This window comes from Scophthalmus maximus, chromosome 9 (assembly GCF_022379125.1).
Source record: "Scophthalmus maximus strain ysfricsl-2021 chromosome 9, ASM2237912v1, whole genome shotgun sequence".
Taxonomy (NCBI): domain Eukaryota; kingdom Metazoa; phylum Chordata; class Actinopteri; order Pleuronectiformes; family Scophthalmidae; genus Scophthalmus; species Scophthalmus maximus.
Window position 1 is genome coordinate 8,711,737 of NC_061523.1, and position 25,214 is coordinate 8,736,950.

Consider the following 25,214-nt stretch of genomic DNA (forward strand, 5'->3'; position numbering starts at 1 on the left):
AACATTTCACAAATGTTGGGATAGAAAACTTAGAAGCAATGGGGATCGGTTCTGATGTCCAAATGTGAATTTCTATGAATGTACTCGTCCTTACCAACCCCCTCCCGGTAAGATCTGTCCATGCTGTCTGATGAGGGTGTGCCTGCCGTCATATGTAAATGAGGCTGAGTGGCATGAAGGTGCCGCTCCTTTAAGTGTTGTCTTGACTCACTCATTCGTACGACCATGACCGGGGCTATTAAGTCGACACAAATTGGCTCTTTCTTTTTTTTTTAATTCTCGTGCAGCTCGTGTAACACTTGTCTTGTTCTCCTCCCTTTACATCAGACAGAGAGGAGATCATTATTTGGCTCGCTGCACTTCTTCTCGGCTTGTAACATCAAAACTCACATGCCGTTTGCCCCGAGGCGTGGAAGTGAGATAGTGAGAGTCCCTTGGAATTAAAACTTAACAAATGCACTTTTTTTTCCCCCTTTATTCGGTAACAAAAGCATGATGACTTCCTTCCAGGACACTTTGGTTAGAAAAAAAAAGTTAATTTCTCAAAGTTGGATTCCTAATAGCTGTATTCTTCTTTTTTTTTTAGTTTTTTTTCCTTTTTACTGTCAACCAATGTATTTACCATAGTTTTCATATTTAAAACTCAGCAACACCTTTGTCAAGGTTAAAAAAAACAACCCAACAACAATAATGATGTTTCTGATGAACAAACTGTGATTAGATTCCCATAGTAAAATACTGTGAAAAAAAGAAAAAGATAAACGACAAAGAAATATTCAAATGGTGTTAAATTTCAAGCACTTAAAAAACACCAACAAATTAAACTAACTCAAAACTGGTTTTAAACAACATTAGCGTCTACAGATTATTCAACATCTGTGTGTGTGTGTGTGTGTGTGTGTGTGTGTGTGTGTGTGTGTAGAACACTTTCCTGGCACCTCAACTCTTCTGTATAATACAAACATTGAGCGTCTTTTTATTTTTTGTTCGGTTTCTTTTTCTTTTTTTTTTAAACAAATCTTGTTATGGCATATAAAACATCTCTCGTACAGTAAAGCCTCCCACTGACCGGAGCTGTGCTGTGTCCATATCAATACAACATCAGCAAAAAAAGAAGACGCAGAGATGGAGGAGGAACGCAAAAGGTCCTCGCGCAGTAGGGAACTAATTCAGGTACACGGACGCAGGGTCTGTGGGAGAACGTTTTTCACTGGGGGGGGGACTTTTATATACATAATGGGTGGAGATATGTATGATTTCAGTGAACTCGGACTGCCCACTTTTCGAGCTTCTGTGACGATGAGAGAGAGAGAGAGAGAGAGAGAGAGAGAGAGAGAGAGAGAGAGAGAGAGAGAGAGAGAGAGAGAGAGAGGAGCCATACGTTACATTTGATACATTTTTTCAAAGCAGAAAAATAATGGGTGGCCAATTGTGGAAGCAGAGGACGGGAGCTGCCATTGTACAGACGCGTGGGCTCCGCTAGAGCCAGCAGGTTGACCACCGGCGTCAGACGGCAGCGAAAAGTCCCGCTTCCAGCAACGGCCTTCCAGTCACCTTAAAGGAAAAAAATCACACCTTTTGAATACTGTTACACCAACTGCGATGACGCCGGTCGGCGCATATCTGTCCGTCCGTTTGGATCGACTGTGATTCGCGACCCATGTTTGCTGCGTCAGGCTTCACTCCCCCATGTATACTCCACTATAAAATAAAGTGTATATCTTGTATGATCTCTGTGACACACCAGGCAAATGGGAAAAATTCGCTGGGGGATATTTGTGTGGGCCGAGGGAGCAAAGATTGTGAGGAAGACAGGCGGGGGGACGGGAGTGAGATTGTCGCGTTTGTGAGAAGAAGGCACATAATGTAACCTTTGCGAAGCACCTGGCGGCGATGCGTTGTGGAGTACCGCTGTCGGTTTGTCTCACGCTCTGACAAATTTCCACCCGCGAGACTGTCGAGTTTGAAGAATGAAGGCTGGCGAGGTTCTGCCTTTGTTGTTGTCGACAAGTCCCACAGACAGACCGAGAAACGGCAATGAATCAATCTTACGAAAAGTACTGCTTGTGTTGTCAAAGCCCGCGATGCCACGACCAACCGTGGAAAAAAAACATGTCAACAAGCAAAACCGTTTTTCCACTGGCTGATATACATAAGTATGCAATATAAATGTGATACATATCTATAACAGAAGAGCTTAGACAAGAGCAAAGATGTGTTCATGGCCTTGGCAAGATGAACCAACACATTGTCGCCATGCTCTTTAAAGGAAATAAAATAAAAACCCTTATTCTTTTTATCCGCTGTTTTTGAAAATGTCCTTTGATTGAACAGGACATCACCACATCAGCTGAGGTTTTTGTTTTTCTGCCGTGGGTCCAGTCACTCGTGGGATTGTGCCATAGAACGGGCCCGGAAATGCAAATGACAAAGTCTTTTGTTTACAGTATCCCAAATGTTTCGGGGGGGGGGGGGGGGGGTCCTTTAAGGAATGTGCGCACTTCGTCACTGTCACTGCCTGTCACTCTGATTCCTGTTCACTTCACACGATCCGAAACGGGAGGGCTCCACGGCAGAGCAGTGCACTGACCGACGTGACCTTGACTTTCAGCGAAGACACAGCTGAGACCGACCGTGACGCCTCCCTTCGTGCGCTGGCTAGCAACAGCGAGGCAGGCAGGCAGGCAGGCAGGCAGGCAGGCAAGCGTTTTCCCTTTGCAGGCCGTGCACAGTCGGAAGGCGACGTGCCACTCTCGACTGATCCGGGACGAATAGCTGCACTGTCCGTTTGGTTAAAACCCGAATACGGCTGAAGATGAATCACAGGAGGGAGAGAACAGCTCTAACGATAGTGTGAGGGAATATATTTCATCCAGATTACATCGGGATTTGTCAACCTCTGTTCTCTAACGTGCTGCGAATGGACTCCCAGGTAGATGGATGGATACGCCATGAATGTCACAACAGTAGTAATACAGTGTAAGGTCACTCAGTACTGTACATAACCACAGAGGAATGGGAGTGCGTCCCTTCTGTAATCTCTCTCATACAGGTCAGAGTGCGCAGGTCCACGTCTGCCCCCTGAGCTCCGTCACCATAACATAAACATAAACATAAATCTCCCATCCATCTGCTGGCCCAAACGGCCAGGCAGCAGCGATGTGTGCGGCGCGTGTCTGTGTTCGTGTGCGAGAGCGGTGCTATGGCACGGAGACACAAAGGCATGACGTGTTACACGAGGTGCAGCAGCGATGCGTGTCAGTCGGGGATGAGAAATCAAACTACCGACGGAAGCGTTTCTGCGCCGTTTCAACAGTGTACACCATATTACTATATCATAAACACTGGCTATGCTACACAGAGCACTTCCAAAAAGGCAAAAAAAAAAAAAGGCAATGTGAGAGTGAAAGAGAAGCGCGAATGTCCCAAAACGAATATCAAACCAGTGAAGCAGTCACAAGTGTTTGTCCTCCCTCTGCCCACATCTGTGCAAAGACACACAGAGCGTCTAGGTAGTACAAGGTCAGCGGTGGAGGAAATGGCACAGCGCAGGCGTTACACTGAAGAATAGAGTTCCTTGTTTTTTTTTTCACACACACACACACACACACACACACACACACACACAGTAAATGAACACTGTAAAAAAACACGCCCCGTTGACGGCTCCTTTATTGCAGCGCACTTCCTGTCCGTCTTCTCGCCCCCCAGAATCTCTTTTTCAAACATCCACTTGTTTAAAAAAACACAACAACAAAAAAAACAAAAACCTTTTGCAAGTCTCTGTTCGTAGTTTGTGAGGAGCAGTTTCGAGAGTTGGCAGTAATTTCAGTCTTGAATGAGTTGGGCACGGCGACAGCCAGAGGGAGAAGATGGGTCAAAGGGGACAGCCATGATTTCCTTTAGAGTCTTGTGCTCGTCTCTCGCCCCACCCTGCCTATTCCTCGCCGCCAGCACAGTCATGTGATGATCACATGCCGGAGGCTCCCAGTCCCATGCTGGCGGTGTGGCTCATACAGGGCAGCGTCTGAACGGTTTTGGGGAAGTCGTGGGCGAGGATTCGTCCGTTCTCCCCGCCGCTCCCGTTGCCACTCATCCGGGTCAGGGTGGAGCAGCGCATGGCGTCGTTGATGGATTGCTGTGGAAAAAGAAGAGGGTTGACAGTGAGTCCGCACGGCCTGATATCCGCAGTACGCATCTCAGCCACGTGCGTTACAGGATCGCAGTGACACAACAGAGAAAGCTTATGTGACAGTTAGAACTGCCGGTGCACAGGAACTCTGTCACGGTTTTCAACTGGAGAAGAGCTCCGATGGCAATGTTAGGCAATTTCTCTCGTGTCTATTCTACGAATATGTGCGCCTGAGCAGCTGTTGATGTCACCATCTGAATGTGGTGTTGGCACACCGGGACATTTGGGCCGTGAGGAGTCAAAGTTGTGCTAGTTTCCACCGTGTCTATCTGGGCAGGAGTGATACTGGCGTCCTAATAGGGAGAGCAGAGCTGAGTGTGGGCACTAAGACGAGAGCTCAGCCTTCACTCATTGGTTTAATAGGTCCATCCCCCGGTCTTGCACAATAAAAGCCACTGAGCCCAAAAGCTGAACCTAATGATGTGTGCCGCGTGTGTGTGTGTGTGTGTGTGTGCCGCGTGTGTGTGTGTGTGTGTGTGTGTGCGCGAGTGTGCGCGCGCCCACAAATCTTTGGTGTCTGTCCGCCTCCCCTATTCTATAGCTGATTAAATTGGGCAAAGCGAGCGCAACCTGGAGCAACCGGTGAGCGCTGCGCGGGGACGGGAGGATGACGCCGCCCTCTAATTGGATCGGCGTTGTTGCTGCTTCTTTCAAGCCAAACAGCATGAAGGCGCCACCGGACTTAACAGGCTCCTCACCAATCTCATCAGCATACTGATCAGGCGCCTCTTCGTCGGGCTGATTAAAACATACTCCTGTAGAAGATCACTGCTTGCCGCGGCCCTGCCTTGCCTTTTCTCTTCTTCTGCCGTTTTACAAGACGACGACATCGAGAGGCTTTGATGCCGGAGGAGTGAACCGAAGGTTATTTGTTTGCGGGTCGATCCACGGGGGCGGATGACTAAAAGCACTGACGTCGCGGCTGATAGAGGAGAAACCTCATGCCACGAGTCGTTAGTTTTGAGATTTCTGAACATACAGCATTTCAAGATTCAGACTCTTCTGGGGTTAAAGCGGTGGAAAGAAAGCCCACCAGGCCTGCGTCACGATGTACATATAAAGGATGTTCACCACAATGGGCCCTGCGTTTTGCGAGACAGTCAGCAAAAAGAGAGGGGGCAGCAAGGGGAGAGGTTTGCCCAGAGCGACAGAGGTAGACAGATGTACCACTGTGATTCAAATTGCCTTTACACCCATGCTGCAAGGTGAAATCTCTTCACATGTGAGGGTGATTATTGTGATGAATGGACCATTTCGGTAAACAGAAATAGAAAAGAGTAATGGAGACTGTTTAAAAGTGCAAGTTCGACGTTGTCAAACAGAAAAAGCGTCTGATATAAATCACATGTTTAGAAGCAGATGATATAATGCAGAGCAGAGGGTAGAGTCAGATTCTAAGACTCCCGAGGTTTACTTTAAAGACGAACTTAAGCAAAAAGAAAAAACATAACGAAAACATGACAGAAGGCTTAAGGGCATAAGGGCAATCTGAAATCAAGTGATTCGACAAGACTTGCAGGCCGGTGACATAGAGACTGAGCGAGGGAGCGGCAGAGGGAGAGAGAGGTACAGGAGAGCGGTTGCACTGCGGTGGAAGCCTTGTGATCACGGGTTAGATGGGCGGAGTGGTGAAGAGGCGGAAGTCATCATTATCATCATCATCATCATCATCATCATCATCATCATCATCATCACAGCGTTCCCTACCCCGTGGCTGTGCTCTGCTCTTATATCTTAACAGTGTTGTTGGCGTACAGGCCGTAGCTCTGCAGCTCTGTGTAGGGGGCGCTAGCACCACTGTCTAAGGCTGAGCAGTGAAAGGCCTGAGCGGCTGAGGCGGCAGCGGCTCGCGCGGTGGACACCTTCATTCGGCGCGACTCGGTCCGGGACTTGTAGCAGAACTCCACCAGCGCCACCAGCATGGCCAGGCCCAGGCCGCCGATCAGGATGTAGAAGACCCCCGCCACGTTGCTGAGGCTCAGGGCGCTCGTCTTGTCCTGGAGGGAGAGGGGAGAGGGCGGAGCCAAGTGTTGAGAGGCAACAGTGATGTGGAGCAATACCAACAAACTAGCACGCACGCACGCGCGCACGCACGCACGCACGCGCGCACACACACACGCGCACACACACACGCACACACGCACACACACACACAGTATATAGATGGTCCTGTACAATCATACACATGACAAGACCGCACACAAAATCTAAATTCTAACAATAAAAAACACATTTTTCGAGGCCCGTCTCACAAAGTTCAATATAATGTTTGCGCCGAATAACTTAGCACATAACTCAGGCATCAAGATGGAAATGAACGATGCAGATCGAAACATGTTTTTGTTCGGGCCGACGGTTCGAAACGTATACACTGTGAGAAGAAACAGAGCAACTTTTATATAAACGTGTTACACAACTGTTTCACTACTCCCTAGACATATCCAACACATCAGAAAAAAAAATAAAGACTTGCGATACAGCGTCCGAGAAAATGACGTCAACAGACTCGAAGGCAGTCTAACAGCACGTTGGGCCGGAGCTGGAGAAGGGGGTCGTCTGTCAGAGGGCTCATTGAAAGGATCGTGCCACACTGCAGGGCCTGATCATAGGTCAAATCATCTTTAACATGGATGCTGGGAATACTCATCCTCTGGTACGTTTTACCATGGGAATGGAAAAAAAAAAGAAGAAGAAAATCTCCATTCATTAAAAACTTGCAGTGCAGCTATCTAAGCTTCCCCGTCTGGCTACAAAAAGGCGAATAGAAACTGCCGCCGCTCGTTGGTTGCACTGAGGTTCTTTCGGTGACTGGTTGAGACTGTGAATGAGAAGTATTCTGACTGCGCTCCCTAATGGTGAGACGAAATCAGCCATTGAAGATGCTGAAAATTAGCTCCCGGTGATTCATTCAAGCGACATCTTGGTCACGGCTCCTCGTCGAGTCAATTTCAAATTTAACAAAGCACCACAGCCGGGAAGCATTTTGGTTTTCTGCCCCCCTCTAATATTTATTCATGCTTTTTTTTTTTTTCTCACGAGAGAAGAAAAACGTATTGATGTTTCTCTGAAGCTCGACCTCTCGCATGTGCACGCGTTTGTAGCGACGTGATTAGCAGCTCTCCGAGAGCAGTTGTCCAGATTAGCTAATTCAAAGAGAGCCCCCCTTCATTGATGTCGCTTTGTGAGACAGGCCCGTAGAAACTGAATACAGATACTCATCTACATTTCTTTTTCACTTATTCATACATTTCTAATCATCTAACACAATGTCTATACTAAGTCAAAAGTACTCATACGCACAATTATTTCCCAGTAAAAAATACTTTGTGAGGGAACAGATAGGAAACACCCCACATCACATGCATCCATGCAGCACAATCACGTCTTTAGTTTGACACTGCTCCACATTATGGGTCATTATTCTCTATTGCAATGGCTCCAACTTACGTATATGCCTATTTAAAGTCCGTAATGAAATGGAATCATTGCGATTAAGACTTAAATCAGTCAACCTAACTGGCGTTCACGGAGCAATGAGGACTAATGAGGGTGTTATTTCCTGCAAACCCATTTGGGTAATACCTTCGAGTCACTTGATGAGATCAATGCCACGTGGGAAGCTGTTCTGTTAGGATGGCTACACTTTATTATGCCTTGATATCAGCCCTGCTGATCTCTAGCTGAAATCCTGGCTTTTATCTGTCCATTCACTTGGATAAATAGGCTTTTTTAACTCCAAAGGGAAATGTGCATTTGAATAAATGTAGTCTGTTTTAGGGGTATTATTTACATTTCACTATAGGGCGTGTGTGTCAAACTGTGTGCTATGGATGACCGAGAGCCAGAGACTCTCAGAGACTTCTCTTCATTTCAGGTTGAATTTACTTTTATCACCTGAAGCTGTACAAGGCTTCCTACTTTCTACTTAAAGATACAAATTAAACCAACCAAAGAAAAACAACACAAGAATCTTATCCCTTCACACAGTTAACAAGTGTTCGAGTTAAGACAAGAGCTTTGCAGTTTTTTAAGCAAAAGAAAAATAGCTTAATTAAAAAAAAAAAAACGTTGCATATATAAATAAAAAGCTTGTTCGCTTTCTTGCCGAGGGTTAGTTGAGATACCACCTATGTCCCTGTGTGGTGAATGAAAAACTAAAGCCTGCAGCCTGTTCGCGTTGGTAAACATAAAACCGAAATGTACAAATAATACATTGTGGTTTTGCCAAGCTCAATGTGGCAGACTATTTCTAGGCTACTTTTGTTGTTGTTTTTGTATGGATTTGACAAATTACATAACAACCTGTCAGAGAGCTTGACAGGAGGGGTCGGCTCGATTTTGCTAACTCTGGGCAGAACGTATTAGTTTTCCTGTTTATGCTAAGGTAATGTTACTAGCTGTAGCTACATTATTGGCTCATAAATATGAGAGTGGTGTTATAGAGGTTTTGGAATAATCTGATAAATGTGTTTATCCGACGATTCACGTCACTTCAAGTCTGAGCAACGACACGAGATGCTGACATCATACTCAAAAACACGCTGGGGAAAAAGAGAGCGCTTGTTTGATGTCTTTAAAAAACCTTTGATTGATGGTGCAAATTTACATTTTGCATATCCATTTTTTTCAACATTTCATTCGTAATATGGTGTTAAGTTGTAATAGCCAGTTGCTGTCCACTTTATTCTAGATAAGTCGGTTGCTCTTCATTGTTATGCAAATATTGGAAAGTATCAATGGGCTGTTTAAATGCTCTAACCACATTAAAACATTATTTTACAGTGTCCATGTTTTTTTCTCTCCACTTTTTGACTCGAAAGCACGTGAACACACCGAAACAAATTCACAATTTCGGGAAATAGGATATTTCAAGGAGGACGTGAATTCACAATCAATATTCTCATCAAACTCTCGGCAAGAAGGCGACCAAGCAAATTTTACTTATTGTATGAGACTCAATTGGCCCTTGACATGTATTGTCCTACTATGAGCCATATTAGGAGTTCTAAAAGTATTTGTCAAATTTCTTTTGTGATATTATAGCACACAGTTCGACAGTCCTGCACTAAAACTGTGAAAATATGAGCAGGCGAACTTGCTGACAGATCAGCGGGCCGGCCGACATTTCAAACACGAGAAAGGGGGTGAGATAAAGAGCAAAAGCTTTTCTATTCTGGTACAACCGCTTCATGAGACAGTGGATAAACCACAAATGCATGCAAGCACAGCGACATACTGTGTGTGTGTGACTTGGGGGGGTGATCTAGCAGACGGAGAGGGTTTGCATCCATACGTGCAACACTCGGGGAGAGTTGAGGCAGAATTCTTATTGGAGTGCAAAGATTACGGCTCAACATGTTCCATGGGTACAGTCCAATGGCCAATGTCACCATTTGTCTCCCTCACGTCCTTCTATGTTTTTCCTTTACTTATTTGTTCTCTCCTTGGGAAGGAGATCCGGTCTAACAAATTGCTTTCAGAATGATTTACATTTAATCTACAGAACAAACTCAAGGTCATCGTAACACTTGATCTGCGTGCATAGGCATCTGTGCGTTTGGGGGCTGTTGGACAATCTCCTCTTGAGAGGACTTATCCCACCTAGATGGCAACTGTAGTCTCTGTGTGCATAAATAACAGTCCTATCTAATCCACCACACACAATATTTATGTACACGCTGGTGATCAACATTAAATCTCTGACAACACAAGCTAATCAGTGGGGGAATATAAAGTAGACACCAGAGTACCACCAGAATATGGCCCGAATATAAGACGAGGTTGGGGAAAACACTTAGGGTCGTTTCACATAAGAGGACTGCAGATTGTACATATTCACAACAGCAGATGTTGTCTTTGGATGGAGAATGTAACTTTTACTGTGTTACTTTATACTGTCACACTAGCATTTACATAACCACCTACCATTTGCAGACAAGCTTTTAAATGACAATTCTGTCTACTTGGCTGCCATCCAGCTCAAGCTGCGTGGGCTGACTTTTCCCTGGAAGGTATTTTTTTCTTTTTCGCTCGCTCATGTTAATTCTAAAGCAGACTGGACAGTCAGTGAAGTGGTGTCAAGTTCGAACGTGACATGAAAAAGAACTTTAATGTATAAAATGCTGAACACTCAAATTAACAAATTTCTTTCATTTGTGAATTATATTTCGTATAATTGTAGAATTTGCTTCCTGGTGATGCTATTAGAAGTGTACGCCACTCATTCTACAACCAGCAGTAGGAGAAGCCAACATTTAACAGCAGCAGCAGTAGACATTGAAGTAGAGTTAGTGATATAAATTAGCTGTAACATATGATAATAATATTTCTGACAGAGGCAGCAGTAGAAGATGTCTAGCAGAAGCCACAAGAGTATCGCTGGTTGATTCAATTTGATTATTGGAGTTGAAAATGTTTCTTCATGACTAAAGCTGAAGCGAAAGGGTTTAATCAAATTATTTGTTTCAGTAAATCGATGCACTGATTTTATTTAATAGTTTTCAGTAAATTAATCATTCATCCAATGTATCTTTATTTGCTCATGCATAACTTACTTGAAACGTCATTTAGTCGAATAAGATGTTTATAGTAATTACCTGCATCTTTATCTTCATGTAAATGTTAAACACAGTGGGTCTTGTCTCCTCTGCTGCGTTAAGTGTTTCTAATCTTAAAAAAGTCTTCATGCAAAAATGTGTTGTAAAATGTGGGCTATAGTCTTATGTTCGGGCCAATCCTGAGGTACGTTCAGAGGCGTGTGGCTCAGTGTAATGGGGGCTGGGGGCAGGACTTTGGGCCAGGGTTGTGCTGGGAGGTGCTGTGAGGTGACAGGCTTGGGTCGGAGACTAACCTTTCTTCCGGAGTCCTTGCTGCCACACTCCCCTTTATCGTACCACCATTTGTTTTTCAGTTTGTCTAAGACGGCTTGCTCATTGAGTTTCAACACCGCTAGGTTTACTGGGATTCTTCATAAGGAAATAACATAAATAACATATTATACCATGTTACTTTATGTTATTAATTCAGAAACATATAGATCAGCAAAAACATACATACGTTAATACTTGAGCTTGCTTATAGGTAACAAAAAAAATAATGCATATCACACGCACGCACACACAGACACACACACACACACACATATATATAAAGCATAAACATCAGTCAAAGAGTCAAAGTGATATGCATTAATACTCCATCTAGCTTGGTTGGCTTGCTCTCTAAGGCAGTAGATGTGTATTACTATATCACTTTGGGTAACCGGCACACTGCTTACCCTCAATTATGCAACACGGATGCCTCGATCGTATATCTTTTGTTAAAAGGAAGGATGGAAATGGCCAGATTTGATAACTAAACCTGAGAAAAAACCCAAATGGATGCAAATGGATGCACGTGGTCTTTAAATATCATCGAGCATGGGGGATGCAGATGACTTAATTACTGGACATTTAACAATTTTTAAATCATGTTGCTCATAAGCAAGAAAGATGATGGAAAATTTTCCCTCTCTGTGGTTTTCAAATTCATCCATCACAGCCACCCCGCCACTTGCCACTTTGTCCCGGCTCTTCCCCACACCACAGAGAGGCGAGCGTTGCTCAAGTGGAAGTGCAGCGTGGGATTGCCGGTTACCCATCTCCACACAACCCCCACCCCCCCCACACACTCCCAGTGGTGGTGGGTTACCCGCAGGGTTTATCAAACTGGCTCTGACCTTGGAGTCCCCGCCCCCGCTGCCGCACTCTCCCTTGTCGTACCACCACTTGTTTTTCAATTTGTCCAAGAGGCCCTGCTCGTTCAGTTTTAACACTGCCAGGTTTACTGGGTTTCTTGAAAGTAATATAGAACGATAGCCATTAGGAGACACTCTATGGAACAGATATAAAAAGATTGGTCGCATGGTGGTGGTGATTATGACAACACTGACTTACTACTTGAGACTCTCCTGCATGTAACTACTGATATGAAGCAGGAGCACCGGCTTTAGATGCACATGTTTGATATATGTTAGTGGGGGCTGAAATGCTGAGCACCTACACGGTAGTAGAGTCAGGTTTTACCAAGCAGGGGCCTCAGAGGGAGGCAGAGCACACACTACAAGTGGAGACGATTTGGAGACCGAAGCCCGTCTACAGGCGGTTATTTCCTTTCAGTGGCACCAGCATACAGATCGCTATGGTGACTAACTTATCAATATTCAACCCTTCGCGGCATCTCGGTCCATAGGAGACCAGGTTGATTAGTTTATAACTATCAGCGGAGACAAACGAGGCTGAGGCTCTGCATGTTTCAACTGCCGAGTTCACTTTCGCAGCAAGTTTATGTCTTCATCGGGCTGAAAGGAAACTCTGTGACCTACTGTAGACGGAGGCCTGACAACCTGACATCCAAAGCATCTCCTCAAAGGTTGCTCTCTCTCTCTCTGGTGAGTGAGTGTGTGTGCATTTCCTATAGCTGACTGCCGGGGAACAAAGACTCTCTCCATCCACATCCAATCACAGAAAGGCAGAATCTTTAATTTGCATGAAAGAAGTTAAGATTGCAGCCTTTGCTCAAATCAAAACAGTTTATCTGTGCAACAACAATTTAGTTTGGTAATATTCTGCCCTTCTCACCGGCAGACGGGAGCAGAAGAGTCTTTATGCCCCGACTTTGAGTGCACAACATAGCTGATAGGGAGCACAGGTATCCTCAGAACTGGTAAAACCTCTGAATTCTTTCTCGGCCCAGTGGACTCGAGACGGAGAGAAAGAAGTCAAAGTGTGTGGACAATGAATGGTCTGGAGACCTGCAGGTCGCTGGTTAGTTTGGTCAGTTGGCGTGAGGCGAGCAGATGTCAGGGAGGCTACTGTATGTTAGGTGGGATGGGGTAAACGGGCAGGCATGGGGCTGAATGCATGAAGTTCTTTGAAGACAGTCCTGCAAAATGAGAGTTATTCCATGTGAGTATCTTTGTTTTCAAAGTGCTTCTTTCAGTTAGGCCTGCACTGCAAAGGGGATGCGGATGTGTAAAATACAGTCGATTTTTACAGATGGGATCAGTGCTCCCCTGTGACAGATCATTATATTATCATTACTGTTACACTAATGTCTGAACAGCATCTTTCTGTTGCAGCTAGTTGAGGTGTATTTACTGTATTCCGGGCTGCAGCGAATTATCTTCCTTATAGAACAATCTGCTGATTATTTTCTCAATTATTTGATCCAGTTAATTTGTTTTCTTAGTAAACAGGGATATTTTCTGTCAGCTAATATATTAATCAAACTAATCTTTTCGCTTCCACTCGTTTACAGAGTAAGGTGCAACACTTTATTTGAGTTTAAGTTCTTTATATGTTTTGTATGTAAAAATCCTTAATAATAATAATCTGAAAGGTAAATAGTAACTATTATAAATTCCAGTGGAGTTAAAAGTTAAGTACTTGTTTCTGGTCAGGGGAAGTGTACAGTTAACTTTGATCAAAATGATCCCCATGACTTTCATGCAATGAGGAAACAGAGAAAACTGGTATCCGACTGGTATGAGCAGATACCCTGAGTTTATGTACATGTATATGCCTAAATATCGAGTGAGATACAGTCATATTGGTGCATAACTTATATTGAGCACTCTTTGCAAATGGATGTATTTACAATGCAGTGCAGGTATAATTGAACTCAACTCTTTGATTTCACAGGGCATTCACTCATGTCTGATTCCGGGTGAGCGGCGCAATTAATCAACTTCTACTTCAACCGTGCAATCATTTGAATCATTCACATTTCCATCTTTGAATACGAAACGTTCAATCGTAAATAATTGCAATCCGTCTATGACGTTCAGAATCAGACATCTGTGAATGGTGACCACCCGACAACAACACACGTGACAGAGAGAGGGAGATAATGGAGGCAATCCTCGGCAGTTCAACGCTGCATCCCATCGCTTTGTTGTCGGAACAGAGCGATCTGAAGACATGGAGCAGATTAATCCCACTTGGCTTATTACTAATACAGCACTTAGTTGCTGTATGAAATCCAACTTCTTTGAATCCGAATAAACATGGGAAACATTTCCCGTCATCGTGTTCAGACCTTTGGCTGTCAACCAAGGTGGAACCCCCGGATGAATCCTCAGCAATTTGAATGAAACCTCCCCATATGGCTCCTTTCATTAAAATGGATGAGGCCTATTAGAGATAGATTAAAAGCTTCGGATGCCACCAGCGTCTGTGCTCTCTCTGTAGGAGGAGGAGAAACTCGGATGGGACGTTGGTTAAGGTGCGTGCGTAATGTGCAATGACAGCTGCTGCTCTTGGACATCGAGGGCAGAAGTGCATCAAGTATGAATCATTATACATTAGCAGCACTTATCACATTAAACGTTGCAATTATAAATGAAACTCTGCTGAGTTCGCATTCGAGGTGTGAGCCCTGGCGTTAAGTGGGAACGTCGCCCTATGGGACGTGGTACTTTTAGCTGCGACCCTGCTCCCCCTGCTGAGTCGGAGAGGTTGGTTTCCATTTTGCACGTGTCTGAAGTGATGCTCCAGCTTTTTAAAGAAGACCACGTGAAACCAGCCACGAGAATTAACTCGAAGCGGAGCGAGGGCAACAGGGAACCGAGTGCGTGACATCTGATAGTCCTACTTCACACTTCTGCCAGAGCTCACAAGTCAGCCGTGAGGAGGCGAGCTGCATACATACATGTGCAGACACAAACGCGGATGGTCGTCAGTGGTGGAAATGAGCATGATGAAGTCGTGAATGTGATGTGTGCAAACTACGAACAAAAGAAGAAAGAAAGAAAAAAAAAAAGAAAGTTTGATGAAGTATTGTCGAAGTGAAGGCATGCTTTCTAAATTGGAATATGAGGAACAATGATTAAATAAAGATGCATAGAAATCGAAATGCATGAGTTTTCAAAGACAGGAGAAACAAAATCCATCCCAGCTCATGTACGTGTTCATACATGGGCGGATGCAAACAGAGCTGAGCTCCACGGACAAACAGAAGCAATGACATGTGATTCTCATGCATGAGTTTCGGTCAGAGAGCTCGGTGGCTCGCGTCCAGCCGCGCTGCGGTGGCCGTGGCTTTACCTGAGAGGGGAGCCCTTCGGCGTGGCGATGCCGTAGCCCTTAGAGTCCAGGTTGCCCCCCACCTTCATGGTGTCGCAGGGTTTCCTCTGCTCTATGTACTCGTTCATGGTGGACTCCAGCAGGTAGGCATACTTGCCCTTGGACTTCCTGACCCTCATCACGCCCTCGTCCGTGGTCTTGACGAACACGGACGGGTCCGCCGCCTTCATGTAGGACCACATCTTCTCGAACACAGCGATCTTGGACCTCTGACCACCCGGACCCAGTGGAAGTCAGAGACATGGGAGGACAGAGAAGGACACAGCGTTAGTGTCAATACTGTTCTTTATATCATTAAACTGTACACCACTGTGTTAAAATATTATTAATTACATTTTTTTATAGTATATATAATATTCAGCAATAACCATTAAATGCGTTTATTTCTGTAAAACCTTCGAATTTCGTCCGTCATTGGATTCAACACACAAAGGAGTCACAGGAAATGATGCCTGTTTGTTATCTAGCATTCTCGTTTGTAATTTCCATCTCACTGATATCGGCCTGCCTGATTACCATTCCCTCTCCTAGACACCAATCACTACTAAATACAAACCCAACATGTCCTACTGCTCCTTCTTTGTCTTCAAAGCGTCCAACTGGCAACAGGCACAGAGGTTAGCGCTGACAGAAATCCCTTGAATAAATGATTGAATCTTTCTTTCCCCTTTTTTTGTTTTTCTCACCCTGAAAAATTCTTTGGTGGAGCCGGCGTCCAGCGTTCCATAGGCGATCTCCGTCTGCTTGGCCAGGTCCTCGGCGCTCTCTATAGGAGACACCATCCTCTCCACTGTCAGGAAGGCAGCCAAGTTGGCAGTGTAGGACGAGATGATGATAAGGGTGAAGAACCACCACACGCCTCCGACGATGCGGCCTGACAGGGAGCTGACAACACAGGGACAGGATGTTTGGTCGGACAGAAATAGATGGAGCGTGTTTACATGATCAAGCACAGAACACTTTCATTCACAAAGTCTCAGTTCATTTATTAGTTTGGTCCATTCCACGTTAATGCGGTGACAGTGCCAGTCTTTTTTTAGAAAGTCGATTGTGACGTTCACTCCGTCCACATGACACACATCGCATCACACTTCCTCTGCACTCACACACTCCTCATACCAGCGGGCTTGGAGAGCTTAGTCCAATGTGCTAAGGGAAGATAACCAGTTCCACAAAGGCCCACTCAGCGTTTCGCCTGCCAAATTAATCTCACTTTAAGAAAATTTGCCAATATGTTTCACGGAAGCATGTGCGTTAATTGTCGAGGATTAATAGGCAGTGGAGAACACTTAGCCACAGCTCTAATTGCACAAGAAAAAAAAAAAGAAGAAAAAAAAGAAACTCCTGGTCTTTGCGCAAAAACCCCAGAGTCAAATCCCTGTCTTTCCTCTCTGCCTGTCTCCTCACCTCAAGAGGAGCCAAGCTAGAACAGAAGCAGCAGAAAATCATGGTGTGTTACATATCGGGTCCTCGACAAGAGTGGTGGGGCTTACGCAATGAAAATGTCACGAATCTGAAACCCAAAAAAAAGACGGGCTTTCATCATTCACCTTTGCGCCGTCAAGCCGAACGGAGCGTGAACATGAAGCAAGATTAAGTGCCGAGGGGAAAAAAATTTAAGGAGAAACTGAAACATAATCATTTAAGATGCTTTTCAGATGACGGGTGGATCATGAAAGAGCAGCCGGGGAGCAAGTGGAAAGCAAACACAGAATGGATGCCGAGCCTTTGAAAATCAGTCGGGGAAAATGCGGAGCTGTCTGCAGGGTGCGCGCGTGTGTGCGCGCGTGTGTGTGTGTGAGTGTGTGTGTGTGTGAGTGTGTGTGTGTGTGAGTGCGTGTGCTTGGACTTGTTCACTGATCACAGCTCAAATGGGTGTGGGTGAGGTTAAGCTTTGACTGCGGGGCGAGAAAAACAACTTGTATTTCCAAATACCTTAGTTAATATTTAGCATTGCAGCAAAACTATAAACGAGCGAGCGGTTGATTCTCCAGTGTCAGGCGAGCAGCGATGGTACCATACATATATTTATGTAAACAAAGCCCCTTTTCAAAAAAAGCCCAACAGTATGTTACCCGATATGAAATATTGAAAGATAAATTATACGTATCATCCGACAGGATGATAAAAAGAGAATTTCAATGAGGCCTACTAAATATTTACATGGTGACGTCCATAAATAAATGTTTTCACCAACCAAGGGCCAGTTTATGGTCACGAATGACAAAGATCGGTAGGAAGTCTCTCATATTTCAGCTGCTACAAGCAGGGATTTTAAAAATTATAGAACTAGAAGATTATAGATTATAGAAATAGTGGAAAATTACTTTCTGTCTAGAAGTAGATCCAACTTATCAAAAGGGCGTGTGTGCGTGTGTGTGTGTTTGTGGGGGGGGGGGGGGGGTGTCACCTGCAACAACCATGGATTCCCAATGTCAGTCTGAATAACCAGATCGATCAAAGATGTTAGACTGTATCAGCAATAAGTGAGTGAGTGAGGGAAAAAAGTAAACTGGATAGTCCCACCAGAGGCTGACAAACTTCTTCGCTTTGACTGCTGCTGGCCTCCAGAGATGGCACTAAACAGCTTTCCAATCCTTCTCCTCCGATCGCCCCTTTCTCTTTTCTTCCCTCTCTTCGTCTCTCCGTTCTTTTCCCTTTCCTCCCCTCCGTCCACCCCAACGTCCCCCGCCGTGCTCACGGTCCGTTTCTTTCCTGCGTTCGGGGGCTGTGGGGGGTTTGTTCTCGGCGCGCGCACACGCACACGCACACACACACACACACACACACACACACGAAAAACCGGGTCACCATTTGCTGTGTGACTGCGATGAGGAGAGATAAAGGGGCTGTGTGAGTGTGGGTGTGTGTTGGTTCTCCTGCAGCAGCCCCCCCCCCCCTCCTCCTCCCTTGTCGAGCAGAGCGACTGACAAACACAGACCTGTTTGTCTCCGTTTGTTTCCTTTTGAACTCGTCTTCCGTGGAGCCTCCTCTTTGCTCCTCATACATTATTGCGCACGCAGCCAACCCCGGCGCTCTGGTAAAACATTAACCGGGCCGTCTCCTTACAGTACGGTAAAATCATCCGAGTGGCACTGTAATTCTTGTTAAGGCAACGATTAATCAATTATTCACCCTGCCCCTTTCATTGCATTACCATGAAAATAAACGGGAGCAGCAGAGGCACGAGCTCCACAGCAGCAACGTGTACAGGAATATACAGCTGTGCATGCATTTCACAAGTTGTTTTTTTCAAACTTGCATATCTCTAATCATTTAAGGAGGAGAAATACCAACCAGAATTCAAATTTCAACACATCACTTTACAACAAACAACTGAAAGAATAACAGACTATTGAGTAGTTTAATTGTCACCAATTTGTAACCAGTAAAAATTCATCAGGCTGTTGAAAGTTTACGCCATAACTAAATATTTAAGATGTGGCACTGGAATGAGTGCAAATCTTTAGAAATGTTTTGAAAAGAGAGAGAGATGGTGCAAATTATTTCATGAAACTTGAAAGACGCTGACATTACTGTACCACCTCACAAAGCTGATGGGGGGGAGTGTGAGCAAACAGATGCTTATTTACAGACAAAGCACCAGAGTACCGCCTGTATAAGTCCAGTGTTCCTTCTCCTTTAACTCTGGCCTCCATTCACCTCTGAGGGAAATATTTGGCTCTTCAGCCGCTCAGAGCTTCACTTTGTTCACCAGCGAATGTCTCGAACAGTTCGTCATCAAAAACGAGAGCGGTGGAGGAAAAGCATCTGCTGCTGTGTCTGGAAACGGGTTGATGACGGCGGCGGGGCGGAACCAAGACAATGAGCCTGAAGCAGACGGTGAAACACTCCACAGAGCCGCGTCGTAGTCGGGGTGATTATTACATGCGGGTTTGGCATACCCGGGGTTTCGGGGTTGTTCATACTTTATTCATTGATTATAGCAGCTTTTACAAATCCAGGTACTTCCCATAACATTTTCCTGAGGAGTTTATGGTCTCACTCTCTAGTTTCAAGTCTTTGGTGAGTTGCCGCTTGGTATTTTCCCGACTCTGCATGGAAACCCCACAACAGGGGGAGGGGTCGGCACAAATGTACAATTGCAACACAGCACAATTTCTCTTGCTACATGTAAACGTCGCCATGTTGTCATCGCGTTGACATCAGACCGGCGCAGGACAACACCTCCCAGAGAAGCATCAACGCGATATAAGGATGTGCTTACGTGTGGAGTAAAATTCCACACGTTTGTTTGCGTGTATCTGTCCTTCGTCAGTTGGCATAGTGTTCACTTGTCATGCCACAGTGTGGACACGTGTTTGGCAGACGTCCTTCCTAGACAGATTGCGGTTGTATCGTATTTTTTTTACAACTTCCATCAATCAAAATGGTTGAGCCTGTAGGTTTAATCAACGAACTTGCTAACAAAGAAGGTCAGGAGTGAACAATTAGTATATCCGGTAAGTTTTAATAATAATTCTATTATGTTTTATACGCCATCTGATCACATCGTTGGTATAAAATCACCATAAAAACAGTTGCTTAAGTGAAATATTGTTGATTGGTCGTGAAAATTACTCGCGTCATGCTCTTTTTTTTTAAGTCATGTTACAACCGTAGCCCACGCTGTTACAAAGGAGACTCACAGTCGTCCACTTTCGCTTTAATGCCCCGTGACATGTTTATGATTTATGATAGTAGTTAAGTTAGCGGTTTGCCTGAAATATTACAAAAGAGTGAGAAGTGAACAATGTTACAATTACGCCGACTCTCCCATACATGTGTGTGTAGATAAATATACATATATTATTTTGCATTTATACAATATATCCCACCGTTGTCAGTAGTGCATGTTTGTGTGCTCCAGTTGTGTGTGTTTTGTTATGATGGAGAGCAAAATGAACTGCGTGTCGATGTCGGATCCAGATACTTTATCCTCTGTTACTGTATATGATCTCCAACCACAGTTTCCAGAGATTCTGGCGGCGCACTAAACTCTCATTAGAATTCCCCCGGCTGGCCTGCTCCGTTCAATATGGTAATTAGCAATGACTAATGACTTTAGCAAGTGTAAAAGATGAGCCCGTAATGGCCACATTACAATGGATTAGGAATTACAGAGGTTTAAACGAGAAAAGAAAATGGTCCCTAATTGTGGTGTGATTCTAAGACAAATCAACGATGGAAGGAGTTTTCTGCTACACAGCTTTTTTTTTTTTTTTGACCTCTTAAAAATTAGCGAGACACCTGTACACTATGTTCTCAATGACCATGCACGGCCGCTCCCGGCATGTCTGTCCAGACAAGACTTTTTTATTTTATTTGTGCCAATCGAGAAGAGAATATGAGAGTGACAGTGGCTGGCAAGCGAAAAGCATGTACAGAGGCAGGAGAGACCTACAGATACAGCAGACAGAGAGTGCGCGCGCACACGCACACACACACACACACACACACACACACACACACACACACACACACACACACACACACACACACACACACACACACACACACACACACACACACACTTCACAGATACTGCACGTCAGCCATAAGTGTTGGTGAGTACGTGCTGACTAATATGCCACGGCTGTGGCGAAGCACAGGAAACGTCCTTAGCAACCACAGTTGACTAGATGTGAAAACCATGACGGCGCTGCGAAGGAAAAAACAACGAGCAGGGCGTCGTTCCTATCGACGGCACATCGGAGCGCGATCGCTTCTCATCACGGGGCCACAGGAGAGGGGGACGCGACACAAAGACCTCTGCAGGTTCAGCCAAGCCAACAATGATAAAGGCACCCCGTCTTGCTGAATGTTTCTCTCAAACAAAACCGTCCATGCTGTGTTGCTGCAAATGGTCGGGCTCACTTTGGATTATGTTTGCCTGTGCTTTCGTACTGCCGCCGCCACGACCGTTTCATTGTGCATTCTTAGGCCAAACTGAGCCAAGCTTTAAGCAAAGGAGCATGAAGCGACGATCTCTCTCTCTCTTCCCCTGTGAAGGTCAATACCACCGAGTCGGAAATTGTATATTGTGAGAACGCTGCTACCAGCCTCCCGCAACCACACAAAAAGCGGGTAATTACTCTCATTCAAGTGCGCTATAGAATATCTGACAAAGGCATCATGATCTGAAGTGCTATGTTTACTTCATCAACACGCAGCTGGGTGAGGTGGCCCGCTTCATACGCACGGTGGAGATGCGACGCTCGAACAGGAGAAACAATGGATCCCCCAGTCTAGTGATGGCGCGAAGGAATCGATATGTTTGAGGTATGACTCGAGCATCGGTGGCTGTACACGTGTTCGCCGAATGATATCATGGATGATCTCTTGGCCTCGTGTAACCTGAGATAAGTCGGCGCTGGTGAGCCGTGCTCGCGGCGTGCCCACACGCGTACGCACAGCCTCTTAGTCACTCCGGCAAGAAAACAAGGATCCGAACGCAGATACATCACAGCTGCTCGCTGGAACCGTCGGTACCATCAGCACACGCACAAACTAAACTGACTTAGAGTGCCTCAAATGGGGCGGCACAGTGACACACGGGTGACATGCATGTGGGCCCCAAGTGCAGTTTCACCGACCAGAGATACTTGATGTGGAGCGGCGCTGCTCCGAGAGGAAAATCTGTGTCTCTTTATGGTTGCCATGGCAGCACACACTGCACACCGAGCAGTGCAGCTGAGCTGAAAGAGACTTTTAGTCATCTCACTCCTCCTCATCTCCCTCTCTCTCGGTGTTTGTGTCTATAAGGGCGGGCGCCCCTATAGAAGCATAGTCAAACTCCTGGCAATGTTTCCCTCCGATCCAGGTAGATTTCCCACATGGCCCCCTGGCCTGGTGTGTAAGTCGCGGCCGCGGGAAAGAGACAGACGTTCACATGCCGACGCAGCTTGATTACGGCGAAAAACCCCTTGCTGCTCTGGGAACATATGTGTGCTCTCTTTGTGACAGCGTTTCAAATGCAGATTTGACAGAGTGTGCGCCTCGGAGGGGATGGTGTCTCTGTCTTTGTACAAAGTGTGATACCCCAGTGAAATCCTCCGGGGGTGTGCATGTGCGTGTGTGTGTGTGTGCGCCTGCCTTTCTGAAGGCGAATGTGCATGCATGTGTGATCAAAAGTTGCCTTCATGCGATTTCCAGATAAATAAAACATAAGCGATGCTGTGAACTGAAATGAACCGTCGTCGCCTCCTGAATAAAACATTCTTTCCTCCCAAGTCCTCCCCAACTGCTTCGACTGCAACCTACCAACTCCACAATTATGTAACTCAGTGGTGCGCAACACAATCTCATTTCTTGTTGTTGAGACAAATAACAACAATGTTGTAGCTAATTGATTCCTTTGCCAGATCAATAATGACAACGAGAATCTGCCTGGTTCGTCCCTGCGGGCTTGATTAGCAATCAAACAGCCGGTTAGATCCGATGGTACAACAGACCCGACAACATCACATTTCATTCATCATGAACTGCATGATGCCATGTTTGGGGCTGCACGGAGAGGAGCACTTTCTAGAGATATGTGAAATGCAGTGCCATGTAAAATTTGGGGTCAAAGGAAGAGAAGCATATGCTGTGCAGCAAGGTGAGCATCTTATTGAAACATGATAATGAATACACATGACGGCAACAAGATGGGAATCTGAAACATATAAAATGGGTTACTGAAAAAACAGTGCCAAGTCTGACGAGACAAAATGCAGAACTTTGCATATTTTAGCTCTTTAGCCTCATGTCTTATTCAATCGACAATCACAAGTCCACCTTTTGTCTTTCTTATTTTCTTTAAATGACCGTGAGCAGCGAGTGGTTTCCGTTGCCTCCGAGGATGCCATGAACGTTAAGCTGAGAAGAACGGAGAAGCTGACTGTGAGAGATTCTGTCCCACAGTGAACATTTGGCTGTCTTTATTTTTCCAAATTCCATTAGCGCCCAGCGCTAATGAAGTTGCGAGCAGAGACCACTGTGAGAGCGGTCTCCACGGCGGGCTGTGCAACACAACCATTTTTCAATCGGCATCTGTGCTGAATAGCACGACTACAAGCCAAGACTGCATCTATGACGAGGATGATGGAATAGAAATTAAAAAAAAAAACAGTTTGCTTTGTAAAATATTCAGCAACCTTATCTTACGTAAAATATATGCAATGTAGTTAATAGACAAAAAACATGCAAAAGCACTGGTGTGGTACTTAAATAAAACAATAAAACCGATACTGTATCCTTCACACACTGTTTAAGCTGTTGCTATGCACCAATGTCTAAGTTTTAAGAGGAATAGATTTGCTGTATAAGAACATTTAAGAATAAATGTTTATTTACGAATGTAAATGATTATCAAGGCGCCCTGTCTAATGCCTCAGAGGGGAAAACGAGCATCAGCTTATGACAAAAACTCAAGTCTGAGGAATACTGACCCTCCCCAGGTTACCATAATACACCACATACACAATCCATTATTGAATGATTCTGACCGGCAGACTGAGAAATTGCTGTTGTGGCAGGCAGAGTGTGAGTGACAGAGCTGATATATTTCAGTTTCCAGTCATGTAGCAGGAGCAACACAGGCACTGAGGAGAGGAGACGACTCCACTGGGCCACATAGTCCACACACAGACATAAACATCTCAGAACACGTTCACTGGAGGAACATCATGAACCCACGCCCTTTTACGCAATTTATTTTCCTGCCGAGAGCTGCCGCCCTGCTGCGAGATTCACACGGAAATTGAGAGACAAAGTCAAAGGCCACAAGGTCACGTTTGACACAGGTCGGTGCCATAATAATACATCAAAATCTGTTCTTCCGTTGGCATGTTTAAACATCCAGACTTAGACCCCACATAGCTGCTTCACAGTAAAACCTTTTTGTACACATTTTGGATTTTGGAATTTGAAACACAGAATCTGAGCCAGAGGTGCAATAATCGGTCAGGACGCAAATGGCAGTTTCGATTCTGACAACTAACAAAGTACTAACAGATACATATTATCCTTAGTTTTTTTCATGTCAAATTCACCCTCCCACAGTAAGTCTCCTGGAGCCTGTCGGTGTGTTTGTGCGTGCAGCAGTTTGGCACGTGGAGGTACGTGATGTGAGGCAGGACACTGAAGCCATTACATGAGACGGGCACCAGCGACACATGAGAAATCCCGAACCAAACTAAAATCGTTGGCAGGGACGTCTGCGAAGGATGAAGAGCGGAGCGAGTAAGGACGGAGAGTAGGGTAAATGTGTGGACGGCTGGAGGTGGTGGGGGTGTTGCTCTCAGAGTGCACCTGTCTGCAGAGATAAACACAGGGAGGGTGCAACTGCACGGACTAGGGCTTATGGGAGGGCCTGACTGACAGTGCTGACATTTCGAAAGAGCACAGTAAACAAGGTCTCAGAGGAAAAATAGCAGAAGGAGAAGACACACACACACGTTCGCGTACTGTACACATTAATGTATCACATTGATGTATGAGTGCATGACCCACCCACCCACCCACACACACACACACACACACACACACACCAACACACCAACACACGCGCAAAGAGAGCTGCCTGTAAACCTCGACTCACAGACACCTTTAGAATGGTCCAATCAGATATTGTAATGACGCAGAAAACGAAAAATGGCAGTAAGTGCTTTCTTTTAATAGAAACAGCCCACACACACGCGCACACGCGCGCGCTCATCGAGGCATACAGGGAAATTAAACACGCCCACTGATTAATCCCGGACAGAGTGGATCGTCTCGTGTCGTTCCTTGGCCTTTTGTCTCATATTAAATTGAGAAGCGTAAAGCATGAAGTGCTTCGAGCCGACGACCTCGGAGCTGAAGTCAACCCCGAGAACATTGTGTTTCCGCCGAGAGGCCTTATTCACACCAGACAT

At 45.3% G+C, this 25,214-nt stretch overlaps 1 protein-coding gene across 1 annotated transcript in view; it reads right to left on the reverse strand.

Moving 5' to 3' along the window:
- Positions 1–927: 927 nt before the first annotated feature.
- gria1a (glutamate receptor, ionotropic, AMPA 1a) overlaps positions 928–25,214 on the reverse strand; it is a 72,202-nt gene continuing 47,915 nt past the window's right edge. The window contains 8 exon segments of the mRNA XM_035649781.2: positions 928–3,975; positions 3,977–4,044; positions 4,047–4,083; positions 4,085–4,138; positions 6,055–6,189; positions 11,910–12,024; positions 15,277–15,524; positions 16,002–16,200. Coding sequence (XP_035505674.2) covers positions 3,829–3,975; positions 3,977–4,044; positions 4,047–4,083; positions 4,085–4,138; positions 6,055–6,189; positions 11,910–12,024; positions 15,277–15,524; positions 16,002–16,200 — 1,003 coding nt within the window. The 3' untranslated portion in view covers positions 928–3,828.